General features: G+C 62.3%; 2 protein-coding genes across 9 annotated transcripts in view; both read right to left on the reverse strand.

The window, feature by feature from the left end:
• Positions 1 to 20,686, reverse strand: part of CPNE9 (copine family member 9) — a 35,829-nt gene extending 15,143 nt beyond the window's left edge. The window contains exons 1-7 of one of the 5 annotated variants that reach the window (XM_030570932.1): positions 20,601 to 20,686; positions 12,970 to 13,010; positions 11,003 to 11,049; positions 8,306 to 8,409; positions 3,790 to 3,829; positions 2,571 to 2,573; positions 846 to 922 (exon numbers count right to left, since the gene is read on the reverse strand). In XM_030570932.1, the coding sequence (XP_030426792.1) occupies positions 846 to 922; positions 2,571 to 2,573; positions 3,790 to 3,829; positions 8,306 to 8,409; positions 11,003 to 11,049; positions 12,970 to 13,010; positions 20,601 to 20,677 (389 nt within the window). In that variant the 5' untranslated portion in view covers positions 20,678 to 20,686. Of the gene's footprint in view, positions 1 to 845; positions 923 to 2,570; positions 2,574 to 3,789; positions 3,830 to 8,305; positions 8,997 to 11,002; positions 11,050 to 12,969; positions 13,011 to 20,600 lie in introns of those variants that run through there. The other 4 variants (XM_030570933.1, XM_030570935.1, XM_030570936.1 and 1 more) reach the window with 4 other exon arrangements.
• A 770-nt stretch (positions 20,687 to 21,456) lies between these two features.
• The window catches only part of MTMR14 (myotubularin related protein 14), a 60,108-nt gene continuing 56,080 nt past the window's right edge, over positions 21,457 to 25,484 (reverse strand). For all 4 annotated transcript variants that reach the window (XM_030568196.1, XM_030568195.1, XM_030568194.1 and 1 more), the window contains one exon: positions 21,457 to 21,831. In XM_030568196.1, the coding sequence (XP_030424056.1) occupies positions 21,651 to 21,831 (181 nt within the window). In that variant the 3' untranslated portion in view covers positions 21,457 to 21,650. The remainder of the gene's footprint in view (positions 21,832 to 25,484) is intronic.

The raw sequence follows: 25,484 nt of genomic DNA on the forward strand, positions 1-25,484 counted from the left end.
ACGGGGCCTTTCCCCTCTGGGGGGGGGGGCTGGCTCTCACCTAGCTCCAGGGCCGGGGCTGGCTGGCTGGGGGGTAGTATGGGGAAGCAGGGACAGGCTGGCTGGGGGGCAGTACGAGGGGGCAAGGACTGGCTGGCTGGGGGGCAGTACGGGGGAGCAGGGATAGGCTGGCTGGGGGTCAGTATGGGGGGCAGCAACTGGCTGGCTAGGGGGCAGTATGGGGGAGCAGGGACTGGCTGGCTGGGGGTCAGTATGGGGGAGCAGGGACTGGCTGGCTGGGGGGCAGTATGGGGGGCAGAGACAGGCTGGCTGAGGGGCAGTACAGGGGGGCAGGGACAGGCTGGCTGGGAGGAAGTACGGGGGTGCAGGGACTGGCTGGCTGAGGGGCAGTATGGGGGAGCAGGGACAGGCTAGCTGAGGGGCAGTATGGGGGGCAGGGACTGGCTGGCTGGGGGTCAGTATGGGGGAGCAGGGACAGGCTGGCTGGGGGGCAGTATGGGGGGCAGGGACTGGCTGACTAGGGGGCAGTATGGGGGAGTAGGGACTGGCTGGCTGGGGGGCAGTATGGGGGGCAGGGACTGGCTGACTAGGGGGCAGTATGGGGGAGTAGGGACTGGCTGGCTGGGGGTCAGTATGGGGGAGCAGGGACAGGCTAGCTGAGGGGCAGTATGGGGGGCAGGGACTGGCTGACTAGGGGGCAGTATGGGGGAGTAGGGACTGGCTGGCTGAGGGGCAGTATGGGGGGACAGGGACAGTAGCTGGGGGGCAGTATGTAGAGTTATAGGAGCTCCTGCCCCATGCCCCCCCCCACATGGAGCCCCAGGAGCAGGCGAAGGGAGGCTCACGTGAGGGGTCTCTCCAAGCGGCTCCGCTGGGATCCGATCACTTCGCCCAGCGCCATGAACGCCTGGCCCAGAAAGTCCTGCCAACAAGGCTCGCTAGTTAGGGCACACAGAGCACTGGTCTCGCCCGCAGGTGGGGAGGGAAGCCCATGGTGTGTCCCCAGACCCTACCCCAGGGTGCCCCCAGGGCAGGGGGGCTCAGAGCACACCCCACCCAGGTGGTGGCAAAGTTTGCAGATGACACTAAATTACTAGGATAGTTAAGTCCAAAGTAGCCTGCGAAGAGCCACCAAGGGACCTCCCCAAATTGGCCGATGAAATTCAGTGTTGAGAAATGCAAAGTGAAGCATATTGGAAACATAATCTTGACGCTACAGACATGGACAGCGAGTGAAGCATCCCCGTGGGGTGGTTAGTGCCCTACTAAACCTCTCCCAGCTGAGGCCTCGCCCCTGCTCGCTGCTTTCAGCCCCCGCCCCGGTAGGCCCGGCCTGGAGTCATTGTGGATAGTTCTCTGAAAACATCCACTCAGAGTGCAGCGGCAGTCAAAAAAGCAAACAGAATGTTGAGACTCATTGAGAAAGGGATAGATAATAGAGAAAATATTGTATCACCTCTATATAAATCCCTGGTATGCCCACATCTTGAATACTGCGTGCAGATGTGGTCATCCCATCTCAAAAAAGATATATTGGAATTGAAAAAGGTTCAGAAAATGGTAACAGAAATGATTAGGGGTATGGAACAGCTTCTGTATGGTGAGAGATTAATAAGACTGGGACTTTTCAGCTTGGAAAAGAGATGACTAAGGGAGGGATATGAGAGAGGTCTATAAAATCATAACTGGGTGGAGAAAGTGAATAGTGAAGTGTTATTTACTCCTCCTCATAATGTACGAACTAGGTGTCACCCAATGAAATTAATAGGCAGCAGGTTAAACAAACACAAGGCCGTGCTGCTTCACGCAGCGCAGTCAGTCTGCGGAGGTGCCAGTTCCGTTGCCAGGGGAGGTGAAGGCCAGAAGTGTAACTGGGTTCAAACCTGAAGGAGGACGGGTCCATCAATGGCTGTTAGCCAGGAGGGGCAGGGAGGGGACCCCGTGCACTGGGGTCCCTAAGCCTCTGACTGCCAGAAGCTGGGAGTGGGTGACAGGGGCTGGATCGCTGGATAAGTGCCCTGTTTCCCTGCTGCACCTGGCCACTGCCAGAGCCAGGACACTGGGCCGGACGGACCATTGGTCTGACCCAGCAGCTGAGCTGATGTTCTGGATTCTTGCCTGCACCCTGCCAGCCAGGGCTTGCTGCTGAAATGAGGCCAGTGCTGCAGTGGGGAGCAGGTGGTGTGGGGCACCATGGTGGGGAGGGATGGCCCATGTCTTGGTTGGCAACCTCCACCAGCCCTTTGTGTTCCGGAACTGCAGGAGCAATGGCCAGGGCCCAGGACAAGATGTGGGGAGAAGAGAGGCCCCCCGTGGCGGGAGGCATAGGTACCACGGCTCTGTGCTGCAACAACTCCAACTGCTTCCCTGCCCTGGAGGTCTGCTTCCCTGCCTGTCCAGGTCCCCCAGGCCCTCCCGGCTGGGGGTGAGCATTGCTGCAGGGGTAACCAGCATAGGCAGGGTTCAGTCCCTGGTGACAAACGGCCCCTGCCCACCTGGGGTTCCCAGCCCAGCCCTCGCTCCCGGCTGTGCTTTGCCCATTTGCCACTGAGGGCAGGAGAGGCACGTACCTTCTGTGGTCCCAGTGTGGGCAGCAGAGAGAGAGCAGGTTACACAGGGTGATGATGGAGCCTGGGCTGCCACCCTCTCAGGTAGAGGGTTGCCCCATCGCTCTGGGCCACTGGCAGCACCGGATCCAGCCAGGCACCTTGGGGGCAGGCTCCGCAGAGCAGCAGGGAGGGGATGCCGGAGAGCCGGCAGCAGAGCCTGGGTGAGCAACGACAAGCAGCGGCCAGGGCCAGGCCCGTGTTCTCTGTGCCAGACACGCAGTGCAGCTCCTTGGGCACATGGTGCCTGTCCTGCGCTCTCTTGCCAGGACCAGACGGCCAGCTGCTCCTGCTGGGCCAGGCCTGCACCCAGCGCACTGCCTGGGAACCGGCTCAGCCCCTGGGCAGCCTCTGGCCAGCCCCTGCCTCGCCAGGCTGCAGTTCCCATTGGCGCAGTGGGGCTGCAAGGTGCCCCAGCAGCGGGGCTCAGTCTGCGCCTCCTACAGACAGGGCCGAGCCACCTCTGCACCACAGCGGGGAGACCCTGAAACACACCCCCACCCCCGTAGGACACAGAGCTGCAGAGTCTCACTGGTCCAGCACATGGCTGAGACTAGGGACCCGCAAGGCACATGGTGACAGGGGAGGGCTGAGCCTGGGGGAGGGCAGAACGGGGTGCTGAGTGGGGGGTGGGCAGAGACGGAGGCTGAGTCTGGGGGGTCCGAGAGAGGTGCTGAGCAGGGGGGAGGGGCTGAGTCTGGGGATGCAGAGACAGAGTCTGGGTCGGCGGGGGGGCACAGAGCAGGGGCCTGAGTCTGGGGGGTCCGAGCGGGGTGCTGAGCGGGGGAGGGTGGCTGAGTCTGGGGAGGCAGAGCCGGGGGTTGGGTCTGGGGGGTCCGAGCGGGGTGCTGAGCGGGGGAGGGTGGCTGAGTCTGGGGAGGCAGAGCCGGGGGTTGGGTCCGGGGAATCCTAGCAGGGGCTGAGTGGGGGGGTGGGCAGAGCCAGGGGCTGGGTCTGGGGGGTCCGGGCGGGGTGCTGAGCGGGGGGGCAGAGACAGAGCCTGGGTCTGGGGGGGGCAAAGCAGGGAACTGAGTCTCAGGGGGCTCGGTGCAAGGGGGCAGAGCTGGGGGTTGAGCCCAGGAACAGAGCTGGGGTGGGTCCAGGGGGGCAGAGTCGGGGGCTGAGCGGGGGAGGGCTCAGTCCAAGGGGGCAGAGCTGGGGGTGGGGCTGGGTCCACACTCACATGTTTAGAGATGTTGCAGCTCTTGGAATCCACGTTATAGCTTGTGGGGAAGAGAGGAGAGCCGTGAGCACCTTGCAATGGGTGCAGGACCCCCCCACCCCAGTGCTGCCCCAGTCAGAGCCCCCCCCAGGAACGAGCTCCATCCAGGGCAGCGCTGGGACGAGACAGGGGCTACGGGGCCCCACAGACAGGGCGCTGAGCACACCCAAGCCCAGCAGGTGATGGGGGCTGGTGCCCGGTGGCCGCCCTGATGCCCCGCACTGCCCGGAGAGGCCTGTGGGGCTCCTGGACCCCTTGTTGTGGGCAGCGACTGGGGGGGGGCACCGCTTCGAAGCACCAGCACCTGCTGTGTCCTCAGGCAGCTGGGAGCTGGGCCCTCCATGAGTCCACGAGCTGCGCTGGGCCCTGCACAGACAGAGACGGGCCCAGACAGGCCCCTGGCACCAGGCACAGTTGTTCCCCAGCCCCCCACATCTCATGTTCTCGTCCACCCCGGGCGCTGCTGGGTGTTTGCACACTGGGTCCTGCGCTGCATTCCAGGATCATGATGACTTCAGGCTGGGCCCATGTTACACCCTGCCCCGATGAGCTTCTGTTTCTGCCTACGGCAGAGTTAGGAACCCTGAGAGCAGCATGAGGAGCCTTGTAATCGTCCTGCCTTGCTGCAGCCACCCTGCAGCCACCCTGGCCACCGCCCCGCAGCCACCCTGCAGCCACCCTGGCCATCCTGCAGCCACCCCGCAGCCACCATGGCCGCCCCACAGCCACCCTGCAGCCACCCCACAGCCACTATGTCTGCCCCGCAGCCACCCTGCAGCCACCACAGCCACCCTGCAGCCACCCCACAGCTGCTCCATCACGCCACCCTGCAGCCACCCTGCAGCCACCCTGGCCATCCTGCAGCCACCCCGCAGCCACCATGGCTGCCACCCTGCAGCCACCACGGCCGCCCCACAGCCACCCTGCAGCCACCTCACAGCCACCACGCAGGCACCACGCAGCCACCACGTAGCCACCCTGCAGCCGCCAGGGCCACCCTGCAGCCACCCCGGCCATCCTGCAGCCACCCCACAGCCACCCTGCAGCCACCACGGCCGCCCCACAGCCACCCTGCAGCCACCCCGCAGCCACTATGTCTGCCCCGCAGCCACCCTGCAGCCACCACAGCCACCCTGCAGCCACCCCACAGCTGCTCCATCACGCCACCCTGCAGCCACCTCGCAGCCACCATGCAGCCACCCCACAGCCACCCTGCAGCCACCTCGCAGCCACCCCGGCCATCCTGCAGCCACCCCACAGCCACCATGGCCGCCACCCTGCAGCCACCCCGCAGCCACTATGTCTGCCCCGCAGCCAGCCTGCAGCCACCACAGCCACCCTGCAGCCACCCCACAGCTGCTCCATCACGCCACCCTGCAGCCACCTCGCAGCCACCCTGCAGCCACCATGGCTGCCCCACAGCCACCCTGCAGCTGTCAGGGCCACCCTGCAGCCACCCCGGCCATCCTGCAGCCACCCCGCAGTCTCCTTGGCCACCCCGCAGCCGCTCCATCAGGCCACCCTGCAGCCAGCCCGCAGCCATCACGGCCGCCCCGCAGCCACCCCGCAGCCACCAGGGCCACCCCACAGCCACCAGGGCCACGCCGCAGCCACCCCGCAGCCACCACGTCTGCCCCTCAGCCACCCTACAGCCACCCCGCAGCCACCATGGCCACCCCACAGCCATCCTGCAGCCACCCCGGCCATGCTGCAGCCACCTCGCAGCCACCATGGCCACCCCGCAGCCGCTCAATCACGCCACCCTGCAGCCACCCCACAGTCACCACAGCCACCCCACAGTCACCCTGCCGCCACCCAACAGCCACCATGTCCGCCCCACAGCCACCCCACAGCTGTTCCATCACAACGCCCTGCAGCCAACCTGCAGCTGCCAGGGCCACCCTGCAGCCACACCACAGCCACCACGGCTGCCCCACAGCCACCCTGCAGCCGCCAAGGCCACCCCACAGCCACCCCGGCCATCCTGCAGCCACCTCGCAGTCACCATGGTCACCCCACAGCCGCTCCATCAGGCCACCCTGCAGCCAGCCTGCAGCCATCACGGCCGCCCCACAGCCACCCTGCAGCCACCACGGCCACCCTGCAGCCACCAGGGCCACCCTTCAGACACCCTGCAGCCACCTCGCAGCCACCATGGCCGCCATCCCGCAGCCACCATGGCCACCTTGCAGCTGCTCCATCACGCCACCCTGCAGCTACCCCGCAGTCACCATGGCCACCCCACAGTCGCGCTGTTGCCACCCAACAGCCACCATGTCCGCCCCACAGCCACCGCACAGCTGCTCCATCATGCCACCCTGCAGCCACCCTGCAGCCACCACGGCTGCCCCGCAGCCACCCTGCAGCCACCCCACGGCTGCCCCGCAGCCACCCTGCAGCCACCCTGCAGCCACCACGGCTACCCCATGGCCACCCCGCAGCCACCAGGGCCACCCTGCAGCCACCACGGCTGCCCCACAGCCACCCTGCAGCCACCCCACGGCCACCATGTCCACCCTGCAGCCACCCTGCAGCCACCCCACGGCTACCCCACGGCCACCCCCCAGCCACCAGGGCCACCCTGCAGCCACCACGGCTGCCCCACAGCCACCCTGCAGCCACTCCACGGCCACCATATCCACCCTGCAGCAACTCTGCAGCCACCACGGCTACCCCACGGCTACCCCGCAGCCACCAGGGCCATCCCGCAGCCACCCCACAGCCACCACGTCTGCCCCGCAGCCACTCGGCCACGCTGCAGCCACCTCACAGCCGCTGCATCACGCCGCCCTGCAGTCACCACGGCCACCCCACAGTCGCCCTGCCACCATCCAAGAGCCACCATGTCCGCCCCACAGCCACCCCACAGCTGCTCCATCACGCCACCCTGCAGCCAACCCGCAGCCGCCAGGGCCACCCTGCAGCCACTCCGCAGCCACCATGGCTGCCCCACAGCCACCCTGCAGCCACCCCACGGCCACCATGTCCACCCTGCAGCAACCCTGCAGCCACCACGGCTACCCCACGGCCACCCCGCAGCCACCAGGGCCATCCCGCAGCCACCCCACAGCCACCACGTCTGCCCCGCAGCCACTCGGCCACGCTGCAGCCACCTCACAGCCGCTCCATCACGCCACCCTGCAGCCACCCCGCAGTCACCACGGCCACCCCACAGTCGCCCTGCTGCCATCCAACAGCCACCATGTCCGCCCCACAGCCACCCCACAGCTGCTCCATCACGCCGCCCTGCAGCCAACCCGCAGCCGCCAGGGCCACCCTGCAGCCACTCCGCAGCCAGCACGGCTGCCCCACAGCCACCCTGCAGCCACCCCACGGCCACCATGTCCGCCCCGCAGCAACCCTGCAGCCACCACGGCCGCCCCGCAGCCACCCTGCAGCCGCCAGGACCACCCTGCAGCCACCCCACAGCCACCCCGACCACCCTGCAGCCGCTCCATCACTCCACCCTGCAGCCACCCCGCAGTCACCACAGCCACCCTGCAGCCACTCCACAGCTGCTCCATCACGCCACTCTGCAGCCACCCTGCAGCCACCTCGCAGCCACCAAATCCGCCTCGCAGCGACCCTGCAGCCACCCCAACCACCCTGCAGCCACCCCACAGCCGGTCCGTCACGCCACCCTGCGGCCACCCTGCAGCCACCACAGCCACCCTGCAGCCACCCAACAGCTGCTCCGTCACACCACCCCGCAGCCACCACGGCCACCCTGCAGCCACCCCGCAGCCACCACGGCCACCCTGCAGCCACCCTGCAGCCACTCCGTCACGCCACCCTGCAGCTACCCCACAGCCATCCTGCAGCCGCCAAAGCTGCCCCACAGCCACCCTGCAGTCGCTCTGTCACACCACCCTGTAGCCACCACAGCTGCCCCACAGCCACCACAGCCACCCTGCAGCCACCCCATCATGCCATCCTGCAGCCACCACTGCCATCTTGCCATCCTGCAGCTTCTCTGTCATGCCATCCTGCAACCAGCCCATCATGCTGCAATCGTCAGAGCCACCTTGCTTTGCCACGCCTGCTCCATTACACCAACCTGCAGCCACCCTGCCACGCTGCAGCCACCACTCTGTTGTGCTGCAGCTGCCACAGACATCCCTCCACAGCTGCTCTGTCACGCTGGCCTCCCGCAGCCACCCTGCCATGTCCCAGCACACTGCAACTGCCCTGCCGTGTCACACCACGGCCATCACATCCCGTCATACTACAGCTGCCCCAGAGCTTTGCAACCTCACCTCCAGCTCTCCCAGAAAGGACTCCACTTCGGCCCAGTTGGCAGCCATGCCACAAATAACCTGGTCTCCAACTACGGGCCAAGTGGGAAAGCAAGGGGTGAGCAGAGCCAAGGCAGGGTGGGGGAGAGGAACGGGGAGGAGGTGCAGAGGAGGGACGGGGGGGGGCTGAGGCAGGGTCAGGGAGGGGGATCTGGTGGGGGAGGGGATCAGGTGTCACTCACACATCAAAGCGCAGGTTCTGCTTCTCCTCAAAGAAATAATCAAGGACAAACTTGCGGACGAAGTCGGGGTTCAGGGTGTTGTCAATCACTTCGGTGCGTCCAAACTGAGGAGAGAAGGGGGTGAGGGGACAGCGCTCAACCCAACCCAGAGTGGCCACCTGGGGCTACGTGGCTGTGGCAGGGCCCCTGTGTCCCAGCACGTATGTGAGGAGCTGCCTCCCAGGCCTGTAATCCAGATTCCCTGTGATTAAGGCCAACGGCAGAGCCAGATCATTAGCATGGGAGCAGGAGGCCATATGGGCCCATTTAGCAGAGCAGGGGATTAGGCGGCCCTGGCCGGGAGCCCCCACAGGGATCAGAGTGGAGCAGGCCCAGCCCCTCAGCAAGGGGGCACTGCGGAGTCCCCAGCCGGGCCAGGGGCCGCACTGGAGCTGGTGCCCGGAGCTGACTGGCTAGCGGAGCAGGTGCAGCCCCCAGAAAGAATCTATCTCAGGCCTGGGGCAGCCCGGTTCCGAGGCCCCAGCTCCGGCTGATCTCTGCTGAGCCGGGGGGATGGATCTGGAAATCCCCAGGCCTGCAGGTCTCAGCCCCGGCTCAAGAAGCAGCAGCAGCCTTTGCTTGTGGCCACTCAGCATCCCCCCATGCGCTGAGCCCAGGGCAGGAGCCTGGTGCTGCCCACCCCCTGAAGCAGCAGGGTGCATGATGCTGGCGCGGGGGAGGCCAGCGCCAGCAGGGAAGGCAGGCAGCAGCAGCATGACGCAGGGGAAGCAGACACGCTGCTGGCAGTGCCCCAGGAGACGCCATGCAAAGTTGCAAAGCTGAAAACTCGCCCTAGCCTGAAGCAAATTGAGGCTGCGAGATGGGCAGTGGTGCTGTGGAGAGGGGCCCAGGCCAAAGGCTGCTCATTGCACTGCGAGCTGCCCACTCTGCTGCCCATGCAGCACCCTCTGGGTGAACAGGGAATCAGGGGCCCTGCTCAGCCGCCAGCGAACCTGGCTGCTGGGGCCAGGAGCAGCCAGGCCCATAGGTATGAAGGAGTTAAACAAGGAACCCTCTGAAAATGACTCAGAGCTGCTGGGAGTACAGAGCCAGGCTGGGGAGGTGCTGAGCATGGGGCTGGGCTCTGGGAGGCGCTGGGGCACGGGATGGGGGCTCTGGGAGCAGCTGGGCTCTGGGAGCAGCTGGGCACGAGGCCGGGCTCTGGGAGGCGCTGGGAATGGGGCGAGGCTCTGGGAGCAGCTGGGCACGAGGCCGGGCTCTGGGAGCAGCTGGGCACGGGGCTGGGCTCTGGGAGCAGCTGGGCACGGGGCTGGGCTCTGGGAGCAGCTGGGCACGGGGCCGGGATCTGGGAGCAGCTGGACACGGGGCCGGGCTCTGGGAGGCGCTGGGAACGGGGTGAGGCTCTCGGAGGCGCTGGGAACGGGGCCGGGCTCTGGGAGCAGCTGGGCACGAGGCCGGGCTCTGGGAGCAGCTGGGCACGGGGCCGGGCTCTGGGAGGTGCTGGGAATGGGGCGGGGCTCTGGGAGCAGCTGGGCACAGGGCCGGGCTCTGGGAGGCGTTGGGAACGGGGCTCGGCTCTCGGAGGCGCTGGGAACGGGGCCGGGCTCTGGGAGCAGCTGGGCTCTGGGAGGCACTGGGAACGGGGCGGGGCTCTGGGAGGTGCTGGGAATGTGGCAGGGCTCTGGGAGCAGCTGGGCACGGGGCCGGGCTCTCGGAGGCACTGGGAACGGGGCGGGGCTCTGGGAGCAGCTGGGAATGGGGCCGGGCTCTCGGAGGCGCTGGGAACGGGGCCGGGCTCTGGGAGCAGCTGGGCTCTGGGAGGCACTGGGAACGGGGCGGGGCTCTGGGAGGTGCTGGGAATGGGGCGGGGCTCTGGGAGCAGCTGGGCACAGGGCCGGGCTCTGGGAGGCGCTGGGAACGGGGCTCGGCTCTCAGAGGCGCTGGGAACGGGGCCGGGCTCTGGGAGCAGCTGGGCTCTGGGAGGCACTGGGAACGGGGCGGGGCTCTGGGAGGTGCTGGGAATGGGGCGGGGCTCTGGGAGCAGCTGGGCACGGGGCCGGGCTCTCGGAGGCGCTGGGAACGGGGCCGGGCTCTGGGAGCCGCTGGGCTCTGGGAGGCACTGGGAACGGGGCTGGGCTCTGGGAGGTGCTGGGAATGTGGCAGGGCTCTGGGAGCAGCTGGGCACGGGGCCGGGCTCTCGGAGGCACTGGGAACGGGGCGGGGCTCTGGGAGCAGCTGGGAATGGGGCCGGGCTCTCGGAGGCGCTGGGAACGGGGCCGGGCTCTGGGAGCAGCTGGGCTCTGGGAGGCACTGGGAACGGGGCGGGGCTCTAGGAGGTGCTGGGAATGGGGCTGGGCTCTGGGAGGTGCTGGGAATGTGGCAGGGCTCTGGAGCATGGGGCCGGGCTCCAGGGGAGCGGGAGGAGACAATGTCAAGTGGCTAAGTCTCGCCCTGGACTGCTCAGCTTTGCTCTCTCCTTGACAAAGACTCAGCCATGGCAGATGAGCCCACTGGCTTGTTCGGGGGTGGGGGACACAGGGCTAGATGGGCGCATTGGCAGCTGGAGCTGGGGTGGCAAGCGGGTCTCCCGAGAACCCTGTAAGGAGCCTGTGTCAGTGGGGGCAGGGTGTGGGCAGCCGGCAGGGTGCCTGCTCTGGGCACTGGGACGGCCCCGGTGCGCTGACGCTTGGCACTCACCTCCCTCCACTCCTTGCTGCCACTCCCCTGGACAAACAGAACCACTACTGCAGAGAGGAGAGCGCGGGGTTAATGACTGCCTCTGCATCAGAAGCCACCCCTTCCCACTGCATCTCACACACTGCACCCCCACACCCCTTCCACTGCATCTCACACACTGCACCCCACACCCCTTCCCACTGCATCTCACACTGCACCCTCCACACCCCTTCCATGGCACCTCACACTGCACCCTCCACACCCCTTCCACTGCATCTCACACACTGCACCCCACAACCCTTCCACTGCATCTCACACACTGCACCCTCCACACCCCTTCCATGGCATCTCACACACTGCACCCCCACACCCCTTCCACTGCATCTCACACACTGCACCCCCACACCCCTTCCACTGCATCTCACACACTGCACCCACCTCACCCGTTCCACTGCATCTCACACACTGCACCCCACACCCATTCCACTGCATCTCACACACTGCACTCCCACACCCCTTCCCACTGCATCTCACACTGCACCCTCCACACCCCTTCCCACTGCATCTCACACTGCACCCTCCACACCCCTTCCACTGCATCTCACACACTGCACCCCACACCCCTTCCACTGCATCTCACAGACTGCACCCTCCACACCCCTTCCACTGCATCTCACACACTGCACCCCACACCCCTTCCCACTGCATCTCACACTGCACCCTCCACACCCCTACCACTGCATCTCACACACTGCACCCTCCACACCCCTTCCACTGCATCTCACACACTGCACCCTCCACACCCCTTCCACTGCATCTCACACACTGCACCCCCACAGCCCATTCCCACTGCATCTCACACTGCACCCTCCACAACCTATTCCACTGCATCGCTCACACTGCACCCCACACCCCTTCCCACTGCATCTCACACTGCACCCTCCACACCCCTTCCACTGCATCTCACACACCACACCCCCATCTCACTGCATCTCACACACCACACCCCATCTCACTGCATCTCACACACCACACCCCCATCTCACTGCATGTCTTACACTGCACCCCGACACATCCTATCCCACCGCATCTCACACACTGCACCCCCACCCCACTGCATCTCACACACTGCACCCCCCCACTTCCCATCCCACTGCAGGTCTCACACACACTTCCCCACTGTGCACACACTTCATGCACACTCTCCCCACCTCATGCAGGTGCACCCTGTGCACACACTTCTCCTCCCCAACTATGCATGCATGCTTTGCACATCTCAGTGACTACACACACACACGTCACTGCACATATACACCTTGCATATATACACTGCACAACTCACCCCTCTGTGTACACGCTGCATGTGCACTCCCCTACCCTACATGGGCATACTTTGCACATGCACACCTCATGGACAGCAACCCACTGCATGCACATACCTTGCACATCACACTGCATGCATACACACGGGTATATCTTGTTCACCACATTGCATATACACATTAACCTTGCTCATCCCAACACTGCACTTTCCCCATGCCCCAGCACACACTGTGCACGTCCCTTGTGCGCTACACCAAGCATGCACACTTCATGCATGCCCTCACGCACCCCTTCACACACACTGTGCACGACCCCACCCCAGACATGCAGCACACCAAGCATACACTACACACTGGACTGCACACACCAGCCTGTCTCCTTCTCAAAAGCTGCTTCTTCCACAAGGCTCTAGTGCTTGTCTCAGCTGACTGGGCCAAGCCGGCCTGTGCAGCACCCCCGCTCCCCTGACCCGGACAGGTTTGTCTCTGCCCAGGCTGTGCAGCTTGGTGCAATCACACACCCCTCCCACCGCTCAGTGCCAGGCACAGCCTGCAGGAGCCAGCTGCCCAGGCCTTGCTGCCCCCTCAGAGCATGTTGCCCGCCTGCCCTGCCAGGGGCTACACCCTGAAGCAGGTCCCCCAGCCAGTTCCACTCCCCACACGTACCAGGGTCAGACTTGGAGAAGGTGTCCATGTCCAGCAAGTTCCTGGGGAGACAGACGGTCGTGAGCCAGGCTGGAAACTCGTCCAGCAACAGGAGAAGTGGGGGAGCTGGGGTCTACGAACCTGGCTCCAGCGGGAGCTCCAACTACTGCAGAACTTACAGCCTCCAAGCATTGGGCTCCAGCCCAGCTGCCCTCCCCGCTCCCAGCCCAGGCCATTGGAGTCCATCCACATTAAACTGTTCTGCGAGAACAGGACACGTCAGTGGAATCTGCACCCAGGAGCAGGCAGCATCCCTGGAGCTCAGACGCAGGGTCCCCAGGCCGGGCGGGAGGGTGTTGGGAGCTGGGAGAGGAGGCCAGTGTCTGTTTGTGGTGGGGGCCCCACCCCTCCCCCAAAGCTCAGAGGGGCCTGCCTGGCCCTCAGTATAACCTCTCCTTACTGCCATGGAAGCTTGGCAGTGGCACAAACAGTAACTAAAATTAATATTTCTGTTAACAGCTGGTTCCTGCAGCCCCTGACTTCCTGGGCAGATACACTGGAGAGTCCAGCCTGGCGAGGGGCTGGAGCATCCCAGGGTGCTGTGGGGGTACAGAGGGGACTCAGCAGGGTAGGCAAAGCCACAGGCAACCGGGGGAGGTGACTAGCTGGGGGTGCCCTGACCCTACAGCCCCAGCCCTGTACTAGCCCTGGGGTCCTGTCTCTGCCTTTGGGACCTCTGGGTGAAATCTCTGCTCTGTGCAGTGTGGAGGAAACGCGGCTGTTCCCCTTTGCCCAGAGGCCCAAGGTGTGCACAGGCGAGGGGAGCCCAGCAATCGGCTCCCTGTCAGTCGCCACCATCACAGGCAGCACTTTTAAACAAACAGAATAACCGACACTTCATAAACCATGGCAAGAAACCAAGATGGCTGTGGGCATGGTGCAATCCCAGCAGGGGGCGCTGTGGGGGCGGGGCAGGGCGCTGGCTGTGGGGGCTCCCAGCAGGGGGCGCTGTGGGGGTGGGGCAGGGCGCTGGCTGTGGGTGCTCCCAGCAGGGGGTGCTGTGGGGGTGGTGCAGGGAGCTGGCTGTGGGTGCTCCCAGCAGGGGGTGCTATGGGGGCAGGGCAGGGCGCTGGCTGTGGGGAGGGAGCTCCCAGCAGGGGGCGCTATGGGGGCAGGGCAGGGTGCTGGCTGTGGGGAGCACCCAGCAGGGGGCGCTGTGGGGGTGTGGCAGGGCGCTGGCTGTGGGGAGCGCCCAGCAGGGGGCGCTGTGGGGGTGTGGCAGGGCGCTGGGTGTGGAGGGAGCTCCCAGCAGGGGTGCTGTGGGGGCAGAGCAGGGTGCTGGCTGGGGGGGCTCCCGGGGGGGGCACTGTGGAGGCAGGGCAGGGCGCTGGCTGAGGGGCAGGGCAGGGTGCTGGATGGGGGGGAGCTCCCAGCAGGGGACGCTGTGGGTGCGGGGCAGGGGGGTCTCCCAGAGGGGGGGTGCTGTGGGGGCACGGCAGGGTGCTGGATGGTGGGAAGCTCCCAGAGGGGGGTGCTGTGGGGGCAGGGCAGGGCGCTGGATGGGGGGAAGCTCCCAGCACGGGGCGCTGTGGGGGCGGAGCTCCCGACTTCCTCAGCCCCAAGGTTTCATTCTTTCCCAGCAAGCACACACCAGGCAGCTGCACAGCTGCAAGGGACCCACACTACCTGGCACGGCCAAAGAACAAGTCCCTTTGCGCTCCTTTTTATGCCTTCAACATAAAAATAGGGCATCAGAGCTTCAGTGCGGGCGGGTGTCAGCCCCTGGGCCGCAGCCCCGAGGCCAGAGACCACAGGGATGGGAGGAGTCTAAGAACCCCCCTGTGTGCGGGGGGCAGATGCTGGTGACTGTGGGGCTGGAGCGGTTTGATTTCATCGCCCGGTGGCAAAGAGCCCGTTGTGAAGACCCTGCTGGCAGCACGACTCAGCCAGACGCAGCTCGCAGGACACAGGCAGCTCTTCCGGCCTGGCTCTGAGCTGCTGCTGAGGGTTGCATTCTCCGGCCAGGCCAGGGGTCCTGTGGGCCGTGCTGACTCTGGCTGGGGACTGGGGACTCTACCCAGTTAACAGACGCAACCAGCTGAGCGGAAACAGCCCCCATGTGTGCTGTGCCAGGGACGCTCCATAAGGGGAAAGGGGACACTGGCCTGAGACTCCCTCTGCCTAAAGGGCTGGCTCTCCCCACTTGTCCGATCCTTCCTCCTCACGCGAGGCTGGGGTCGCTGCTCGCTCGAGCCCTGCCTGCCCCCGACTGCGCTGGGGTCGCTGCTCGCTCGAGCCCTGCCTGCCCCCGACTGCGCTGGGGTCGCTGCTCGCTCGAGCCCTGCCTGTCCCCGACTGCGCTGGGGTCGCTGCTCGCTCGAGCCCTGCCTGCCCCCGACTGCGCTGGGGTCGCTGCTCGCTCGAGCCCTGCCTGCCCCCGACTGCGCTGGGGTCGCTGCTCGCTCGAGCCCTGCCTGCCCCCGACTGCGCTGGGGTTGCTGCTCAGCCCCACCATGTTTCTCTGCACCCCACATTTTGGACAAAAATGGACATTTGTCCCGTTTGCTCTTTGCCAACTGATCTAGTCGGCAAGAACAAACGGGACAAATGCCCACGTTTGCCAAAGAAGTCGGGACAGCCAGGACAGGGCTTAAAATACGGACTGTCCTGGCCAAAACTAGACATATGGTCACCCTACACCCGAGAGCCCTGGGGGACGGCAAGGCAGAGGGCGCAGAGCAGGGAGAGGCCTTGCGCTGCTCACATGCAGCGAAGGTCCCTGCCCTGAAGAGCTCCCAACACACAACCAGGGAGTGCAAGAGGAAGAAAGGGAGGAACGCAGGGACTAGCACTAGGCCCAGCTGAGCGACAGGGCCCAGCACTCCTGGGAAACAGGTTTCTGTGGCCAGTCACCAGCTGAGGGCACCATCACTGGCCAGCCTCAGGGCCCTGTTTCTTGTGGGGCTCGCCAGGGATGTGCAGGTGAGCCCAAGGCTGACCCGCTGGGCTGAGAGCTGGTGCTGGAAGAGCAGCAGAGCAGTGCAGGAAGGGGGCTGCACTGGCAGGGCACTGCAGAGCACGCACGGGGCGGAGGTATGGTCAACGAGCTGAACAGGGTGAGGAAGAAGCAGTGTCTCTGGCCCAGACGGTGATTGAACATGACAGGGAACCCATTTACTAGCGCACTCGGTGGTGGCTGAGTGGCTATTGCACCCAGGCACAGGAGCGTCAGTAATGGAGAGATGAGCGGGGGCAAAGTGAGAAGAAAAGAGACACTTAGCAAAGTCTGAATAGCCTGACTGAGTGAGCGGGTGATGGGGCTCCCCCCGCTCCGAAATAGCAGCAGCCGCAGCACTTTGATCATTCCTAACTGCGTAGAGTTTGACACTGAAAAGCACCAAAGGCTGCTATTAAATCCCCCAAGCTCTTTCCTGTGCCCCATGACGTCTGCTCTCACCAGGGATGGGGACACCCCAGCCTGAGGCTGGTGGCACATTCAGAGCAGGGTTCTCCCCTGCCTGCTTCTGGGCCAGGATCCCAGGGGGCCTGAGCCCCCTACCCAGCTGGGACTGCTCAGAAACTCAGCCAGAACAGAAGGGTCCCTCCACTCTTCCCCACCTGTGCTGGGAGCAGGACCCAAGGGTGTTTAACACTCTTCTGGGCAGAGCCACACAAGGGAAAATTGTTCAGCTAGAGAAAGAGCCCTTTGGGCCTGGGACCCAGCTCACTAGAACCCCTCAGACCAGCTGCCAGCCTGTACTGGGCCTGGGGGCTGTAAAACACCAAGGGTCCCTCCCTGCCCCATCCCGGCACAGCCACGCCCAGGCCCCTCCCTGCAACACTTACAAAATTCTCACTGTTCCTTCATATTTATTTGCAACAGAGCCCCCCTCCCCCATCCCCCGGGGCACATCTGGGCTCCATCCGAGGATGGATGGGCAGATGAGGGAAAGGGGAGTTCTGTACAGGTCACCTGGTTTTGCTGTGAGCAGCTGGGTCTGTCAGAGGCAGGTGGCCAGAGGCAAAGAGGGACCAAGCAGACGAGCTCAGGTCACACCCTGCACAGGGGGCCATAAGGAAGGAGACACAGAAGTGACCGCTCCAAGGATTGTTACCTGGCCTCCCTCCCGCTCCCCATCCTCAATCCCTACAGGTCTGACATGCCCATCACCATGGCAGTGAAAGAGAGGACATCTGAGAACAGGCTCCAAGCTATGGCCTAGAACTAGGGGGGCTGCTGAACCCCCTGGCTTGAAGTGGTTTCCATCATATCCAGGTGCCGCAGTTTGGTTCACTGGCTCTCAGCCCCCCACTGCACAAACTGTTCCAGCCCCTGTATGGCCATGCAGAGGGGAAAGGGCCCAAAGCCTTTGGAAGCAGGGGTCAGGCCCAGCAGGTCCATTTCCTTAGGGAGGTGATGTGGTGAGGCCTGGGGAAGGCTGAGACGCTCGGGCACCTGAGCCTCGCGCTCTGTGTACGTGCAGAGCTCAGCTCTCTTGATCCAGAGAGCTCCCCAGGCTGATCAGAGGCAACAACTGCTGAATTCTGAACAGCTGTAAAGGGCAGACACGCCTCCTTGGGGAGAGGATGCCATTTCCGCATCGCGCCCCCCCAAAGCACAGGGCGATGTGAGCGATCCATCTCTACTGATCCAGCCCATGTCCCCCGCCTCCTGGGGCGAGAGCTTCCTCGCTGCCCTTCGAGATCAGACAGTTAGTCCCTGCTCCTGCAGGAAGGGGGTACTGGTCTCCATCTGCTCCGAGCCAGTCATAGCCCTGGCTGCTTTCCCAGCTGGCTGAGGCACTTCTCCGGGTCCATGCACCGAAGGCTGCAGCAGCCAGGCAACAGTGCCCCTGCAGGCCTATTTTAACGAGAGCCTCGAGGGGTCACAATTGTTCAGTTCACTTAGCTGTTTTGGGGCTTCCCTTCGCACCAGTCAGGCTGAGCTCCCAGGGCTGCCAGTAACCCCTCAGGTCCAGTAACCCCTCAGACTCCCCTGGCGAGGAGTTTCACAGCCCCTCATACCCTGGCTCTGCCTCACCAAAACCCTCGTGAGCACACGGTGCTGCCAGACCCAAGTGAAAACCAGTGACGAGCTTGGGCATCTGGCTGCTGCACAGAGCAGGGGTGTTCCCCAGGACACCCGATGGCTCTGCCCATTGTCCCCTGCCCTCCAGCCTCCTCTGCCTCTCCTTGGGCAATGGAGACAGACACCCCTGGGCTGGGGTCAGAACCAGGAAGACGTGGTGAGAACGTGAGCAAACCCTGCTCATGGAGCCATGCGCAGGCAGGGACTCCACACGCTCCTCCGCACGTACCTTCCCCTGGCTCGTTCCCGGGCGCCAGCAGAGCAGCTCCAGGGCCCAGGCCCCAGGGCAGAACAGTCAATGGGCCTCCAGCCTGCGTAGACGCGTCCACCTGACATTTGGGCGGTGCTGCACCTGCACTGGCTGGTGCCCAGCGAGCTGCCGGCTGCACTGCTGGGCGCAATCCTCCGGCACGGCCAGGGCTTCCTGATGCCCGTCTAGCTGCTTTTGCTGCCCCTGGTACCACCCCACATGCGCCTAGGAACTGCGGCCCACCCAGAACCTCTGGGGCTCCCTGTCCCAGACCAGCTGGGTGGGAATCCCAAGCTGCAAGCTAGGGAGCCACTGGGAAAAACTCAGCTGTTGTCTTTGCCTGGGCCTGAGGTCAACAGCCAGACCATACAGAGCCGGCGGGAAGTGAGTGCCTGCTGGGAAAGGGGCGCTGGGTGAGAGAGAGCGATGGGGGTAGGAGGGTGCACTGGGTGTGGACCAGCTCTATCCTGGGCAGGCCATGCTCTCCCCCGAGCGGGACCAGACTCTTACATGGCCCTTGGACCATGGTCATGCCGACAAACTCGCACTGAGCGGGGGTGAGGGCTGGTGGGTGTCGCTCACGCCAGCAAACAGAACGAAAACCGCATTTACATTTAGGGGTTAAGAGGAAATAATCACCGAAGAGCAAGTTTGCTGCGTGCGCAGGCTGCACATGCGTCAAACACACTATCCCTGCACACACGGCAGGCACACATGCTCATGTACACCCACTCTACGCACATATGGTAGACATGCAGGCGTGCTCATATGCACGCACAGCTGGCATACATGCATGCATTGCACACTCACACGCTCTTTGCACAGGCTGGCTGTGCATTACATGCTCACATGCTATCACACACACATACATGATGGATGTTTTTTCACGTTCACATGCTGTCACACAGGCACACATGATGGACATGCTTTGCACACTCGTGCTGTTGCATGTGCACACACAATGGGCATGTGTTGTACTCTCACATGGTTGCATGCACATGCACGGTGGGCATGTGTTACATACTGACAGGCCGTTGCATGCACACACGTCGGGCATGCATTGCAAACTCACATGTTGTCCCATGCACACACACACACAATGGGCATACGTTGCTCACATGCTGTTGCACACAAACAGGAATGCATTGCACATTTACATGTTGTCCGACACACACACAGTGGGCATGCATTGCACGCTCACAGTCTCATGCACACTCACACAAGGGGAATTCATTGCATGTTCGCATGCTGTTGCACACGAACACAGGATGGACATACATTGCATGCTCATAGGCTGCCCCAACACATAAATAGTGGGCATGTGCTGCACGCTTACATGTTGCCAAACACACACGATAGGCATGCATTGCATGCTGTCATTCTATTGCACACAAACACATGATGGACATGTGCTGCATGCTCAAACACTGCCCCCCATAGACATGTGCTGCATGCTCATACACTGTTTCCCACACACACGATGGGCATGCGTTGCACATTCACATGCTGTCCCCCCACACACAACGGGCATGTGTAGCACGGTCACATGCTGCCCCCCACATGATGGGCATGAATTGCACGCTCACACTCTGTCCCTCCCCAATGGGCATGTGTTCCACACTGACATGCTGTCTCACACACAATGGGCATGTGTTGCACGCTCACTTGCTGTCCCACACACACACAATGGCCATGCGTTGCACGCTCACACGCTGACCCACATACACACGATGGACATGCATTGGACTCTCATACACTTTCCCACACATACACGATGGACGTGTTGCACGCTCACACACTATTCCACATACACACAATGGCCACGTGTTGCACACTCACATACTGTCCCTCACACACATGGTGGACATGTGTTGCACGCTCACACACAATAGCCATGCGTGGCATGCTCACACACTGCACCACACAGATGATGGACATGCATTGCATGCTCGCACGCTGCCCCCATGATGAACATGTGTTGCACGCTCACACGCTCTCCCACACGCACATGATGGCCAGGCGGTGCACGCTCACACGCTCTCCCACACGCACACGATGGCCAGGCGTTGCACGCTCACACGCTCTCCCACACGCACACGATGGCCAGGCGTTGCACGCTCACACGCTCTCCCACACGCACACGATGGCCAGGCGTTGCAGGCTCACACACTCTCCCACACGCACACGCTGTCTTGCACACACACACACACGCACACGATGGCCAGGCGTTGCACACTCAGGCTCTCTCTGGCCAAGGCGCCCGTCCCAAGCTGCCCGTGGCGCCCCGCGCCCCCTTGCCCGACGGCCCCGCACCTGCAGGAGACGGTGAGCTCCAGCTTGGTGGCCGGGACGCTGGCTGGCGCCGGCTCCAGAGCTCCCGGAGACGCCATCCCCGCTGCCGGCTGCTGCGCTCCGGGCGCGCCGCGCTAAGGCAGGCGCGGGGCGGGCTCCATGGGCGGGGAAGCGGCGGCCCCGGGCAGGTCCGTGCGCCGAGCCGGAGCCTCCCGCGGGCGCCCTGCCTCCGCCCCCGCCTGCGTCCGCTCCGCTCGCCCGGCGCAGCGCGTCTGGCCGCGGCCCCCGCCCGCCCCGGCACTTGGGGCCGCCCGCCCCTAGTTAAAGCTCCGTCGAGGGGCCAGCCGAGCCCTGAGCCCCAGGCGCCCCCCAGGATCCCACCCCGGGCAGGGCAGAGGTGCCCCCTAACCCCCCCCCCCCGCCCTGAGCACCGGCAGCTCTGCCATGGGTCCCATGGAGGGGGCAAAGGGCCAGGACCCCCGCCCAGGCACAAGGGGCGGGGCAGGCCCAGGCCTTGGGTGCTGGGGAAGCTGGGGGGTAGGAGCAGAACCCCAGCCCTGCTGGCAGGATGGAGGGGCAGCCAGGCCCAAGGTCTGTGAGTGGCATTGCATGGGCCGCCCCCCCCCCCCCCCGATCGTGTCAGGGCTCCCACCAGCTGCAGCCCTGCCCATGTCCATGTGCTCCATGGCACACAGCCTTGTGGCCAGGCTCCTGCAGGAGCTCAGCCTAGTGGCCAAGCTGGCCAAAGCAGGCTCAGGCAGAGTGTCAGCCAGCAGCCACCTGCCTCTGATCCGACTCCGACCACACACGAGCACCCAAGGCCATTCCCCCTCCCCCCCGTGCTGCCGTGGCCTGAAACAAGAGGCAGGGCAAAGGCAGTGGTGCAGATGCCTTTACTGAAAAGATCTGTCACAGCCAGTCAGGGCTGGCATGGGGGAGGAGCCCCTGCTGGCTCTGGGCCAGGCCCCAGCTGCAGGACAAACCCACGGGGCAGCTCTGGCACTCGCATGGCTTTTAGCTTCCTTCAGCAGCTGGACACACATAGGAGCCAGTCCAAGGTGTGCAACATGTTCAGAGGGTGCTACTGCTTCCTCTCAGTCCAACACCCCGTGCAAACTGCTCCAGCAGGCCCCCAAGGGCTCCAGAGGGGCTGGATGCCACAGCCTTCAGGCCAATGGTGCTGCTGTAGGTGGCTAGGAAAGCAGAGCGCACCTCCTCCAGCCGGGACTCGCGGCCTGCCACTGGCACCAGCCTGCAAGACAGATGGGGGAGGGGTCAGCAGCAGCCTTTGCTGGAGCCAGCTAGCCCCAGCTGTACCCCACAGGAAGTAGACATCAGCCCTTCCCCTAGCAAGGCAGGAACACCACAGCCCCCCATGGAGTCTGGCTGCAACCTCCTGCCAGCTAACGTCAGCTGGCTCCAAGCCAGGGAGTTGGCAGCAGAAAGGTTCTCCCAGGTAGAACCTGTTACTAACCAGTCCCTGGCAGCTGGTGCTAGAGTTGGGGATCCTGGCTGGTGTCCTGGCCCCATGCCAGCCTCGTCTCAGGGTTCCAAGCCCCAACTCTCCAGCACCTGGGCCTCGGTGCTGCGGATGCTGCTTTCTCCCCCCTATGAAGGCAGCAGAACCAGCCCTTCTCTCTGCTTCCCTCCCCGACCCAAACCCTCTCCATCACACCCCTCGGTTTTACAACAGTCCCAGACCTCCCAGCAGACAGCACCATGAGCTGTCTCCCTCAGTCCACACTGGCCTCAGCAGTCGGCTTTGCAGCTCCTGCTGTCTGGCAGAGCCTTGCTGCAGCTCCATTGTCCCTTGCCATTACCTCACTTTTTGCTTCGCCTGCCCCCATCTGCAAGGCCCTTAGGAACCCTTTATGTGGCAAATGGTACACTTCATTTCTGAGTTCACAGGTCAGATTTTACCCTGGATCCTGGCCAAATTCCAGCCTAAGTGGGTCCCACATGCAGTTTAAGTGGCTACTACTACACTTCACTTCCTTAGTAGGGAGTTGCAATTGGGTGCATTGGTATTCTTCTGGACTGACCATTATAGTGATAGCATTTAGGGAGCTTTGAGTATTCCCCACTTTCTTCTGCCCCTTTCACCCCTCATCCTCATACAGCTGGCTCTGCACATGGGACAAGCTAGGCTGGATTATGGGGGATGGGTGAGGGGGTGAAATCTCCCAAGGGTTCCAGCCACAGTCACTAGAGTGAAGAGATTTTGCACATCTGTTCCACTGCAAGCCTGGACTGCGTCTGCATCACTCTCTTAGTGCAGGGTCTTGTTCCCCTGGAACCTGCTCTCCTCTCCAGCTGCTCTAGGTACAGCTTCAGGGCAGGGGAGGAGAGAGAAGATAACATAATAGTCTAGATGAGAGCGATTACAGTTCAAAGGCAGCTGTTGTAGGGTTTAGGATTGAAGCAGTCCTTGCTGTGTCTCCACCAAGGACTGTGCGTGGTTCCCAGAGAAAATAAGACATTCCTCAAAGGTCATGCCAAGGGCAGAGCACAAACCTTCCCCTAGAGATTTCCCTTTAATCTCATTAGCGCCTGGCCGGCTCTCCCTTGGCACAGTTAGTGAGTGGAAGTGTTAACCATCCACAGCCAACAGCATTCGTCCAGAAACAGCAGCAAGAGGGGAGATCTGGTGGGAGGCTTTAAAACACCAAGTGATACGGAGGCAGCCATCTAGGCCGCTAGTTACTTTCCTAAACACCAAGGAGAAGGGCACGCTGGGGAGGTAACACATTTAACAGATACAGAGGAAATACTTCAGTCTGTGGAACTCCCTGGCTCAGGATATTAAGGCAACTTCTTAAAATTCAAAAAAAAGAATTACATATATATATGACAAATAAAAAAATCTCCTAGTGTTCAGATAATCAGACTGTTTCATGCAGCATAGAAACAAGGGCACATCTTTGGCCATGAATCTGGACTTGCCATGTATTTACTTCCCAACTTTCAGCTGCTTACCTGCACAGCTTTACAGCAGTGCTTCATATTTAGATTCCCTGTTTATTTTTGAAGGAAAAAGAGATGGCCTGGTTTCCTCCAACAGAGAGAGGTCAACCAATGGTTGTTAGTACTGCAGACTAAGTCATGCATACATCCACAGAGGAGCAGTCAAAGATCTGAGGCAGGCTTTCAGCCAGTCCCCCAGTTTTGCCATCGTATAGATGGTAGGCTTGGATACTGCGGAGGTGTTAAAGCTTCATGGGATGTTTAAACCCCAGCTAAGGGGGCAAGAGGATGCAGTGCATGAGACAAGACTACGTCCAGGCCAAAACACCAAACTGGAGCCTTTTTGGTAGAGGCCCACAAGAGATTCTGTGTAACGACTCTGTGGAAAATGTCCTGTCAGCAGAGAGCAAGCCTGGGAAAGCTCAGTCTATTAGGTGCAAGCTGCATACCCAGAGGGAATTACAATGGAAACGGGTTTGCATCCTGAACTAGGAGACAGCTGCAACTGTTACCAACAAAGGCTGCTACTCAGCAGAGAAGTAAGGACCTGAACCCCAGATCAGGCTTGGAGAAGTCCTCTGGATTACCCCACTTGACCCATAGGCAGACCATTCCCGATGGCCGGTCTAGCCCCAGCATGTGGCGCTTAAGTAGGTTACAGGTCTGAAAGCCATGGAAAGCCAAGGCAGGTGGACATCGGGGCCACGGTCTCAGTTGTGAATATTTTGGGGGTAGCAGTGGTTAATCGATTATACAAATCTGAGGAAATGAGCAGTTCTCCCTTGTCCATTGCCCTCAGTCTGGCTGGGCCCAGAAGTTACATTCTAAGCACATCACATGCTCCAGATTCCAGATGCACACGTGTCCACTGCAGCAGGACCCTGCCAGGACCCACAAGTCACAGCTGTGGAGCTAGTGACTCTTCACACTGAAATCCCAAAACAGAGACAACACTTCCAGGAGACTGCGCTAGCTCGAGGCCAGACCCACATAGGCTTCAGTGAGCCTCAGCTGCAATCCCACATTGTTAGTACTAGCTGTTTCCAGGCACTGCAGCTACCCGAGCCGGGGGGAATGGATGCATTACCTATTGGGCAAGAAACCTGCAGCAGCCACCAAAGGACATGGATTAAACTGGTTATTCATTGACACTATGTCCTTCAAGATGTCTCCTCCCACCCCTTCCTGGCTGTCAATCACATCTCAGAGCTGCACAGAGTGCTTCTCGCAAAGGACGACCTGTCACCACCTTGTGTGGCTGAAGCTTAGGTTAGAAGAGGCCTTTCTGAGGTCGTGCCCAGCATCCCTCCCAGGGTTTCTAGCTGTTAGTTTAGGGTTTGCAGCAGTGCAGGAAGGTACAGAAGCTGCTGCTATGGTTCTGGCCTGCAGGACAACAGATGGTCACATTTAATCAAAGAGGGATGGTTGCACGGACAGTTTGTCTCAAAAGAAATGTGTTTTCCAGGTCTCCGACCCTCCACCTCACCCCATTTTATGAGGCTTCCTGAAACCCTCACTCACAGTACGTTAAAAGGATGCTAGGAGAGAGCAGTGCAGTTGTTTTCAAAACTAGAGCAATAAGATTAGGTCCCAGTGCAGCGCACTGACTGAATCCACCACTTTCCAATCACTAGATTGACAGTTCAGAGGGTAGAGGCACCAGCCTACATTTTTTTAGTTGCAATTAAAATGCATTTAATGCCTTTGAAGTTCCCTCACAAGTAACTTTCTGTTTGTGGAGCAAAGTGTTTGCGTCACAACAGTTCTATGAAGCAAATATCAGTGTTTATTTGGCACCGTGGGTTGCACTGAACCATGCACGAGCAAGTGGACAAGCTGAGGGTGGGGGGAAAAAAGCAGCAGCTCAGTTTTGGAGGGTCTGGAATCCTTGAGTTCAGGGGACTGGACTAGATGACCTCTTGAGGTCCCTTCCAGTTCGGT

Source organism: Gopherus evgoodei, chromosome 7 (assembly GCF_007399415.2).
Source record: "Gopherus evgoodei ecotype Sinaloan lineage chromosome 7, rGopEvg1_v1.p, whole genome shotgun sequence".
In the NCBI taxonomy this organism is placed as follows: Eukaryota; Metazoa; Chordata; order Testudines; family Testudinidae; genus Gopherus; species Gopherus evgoodei.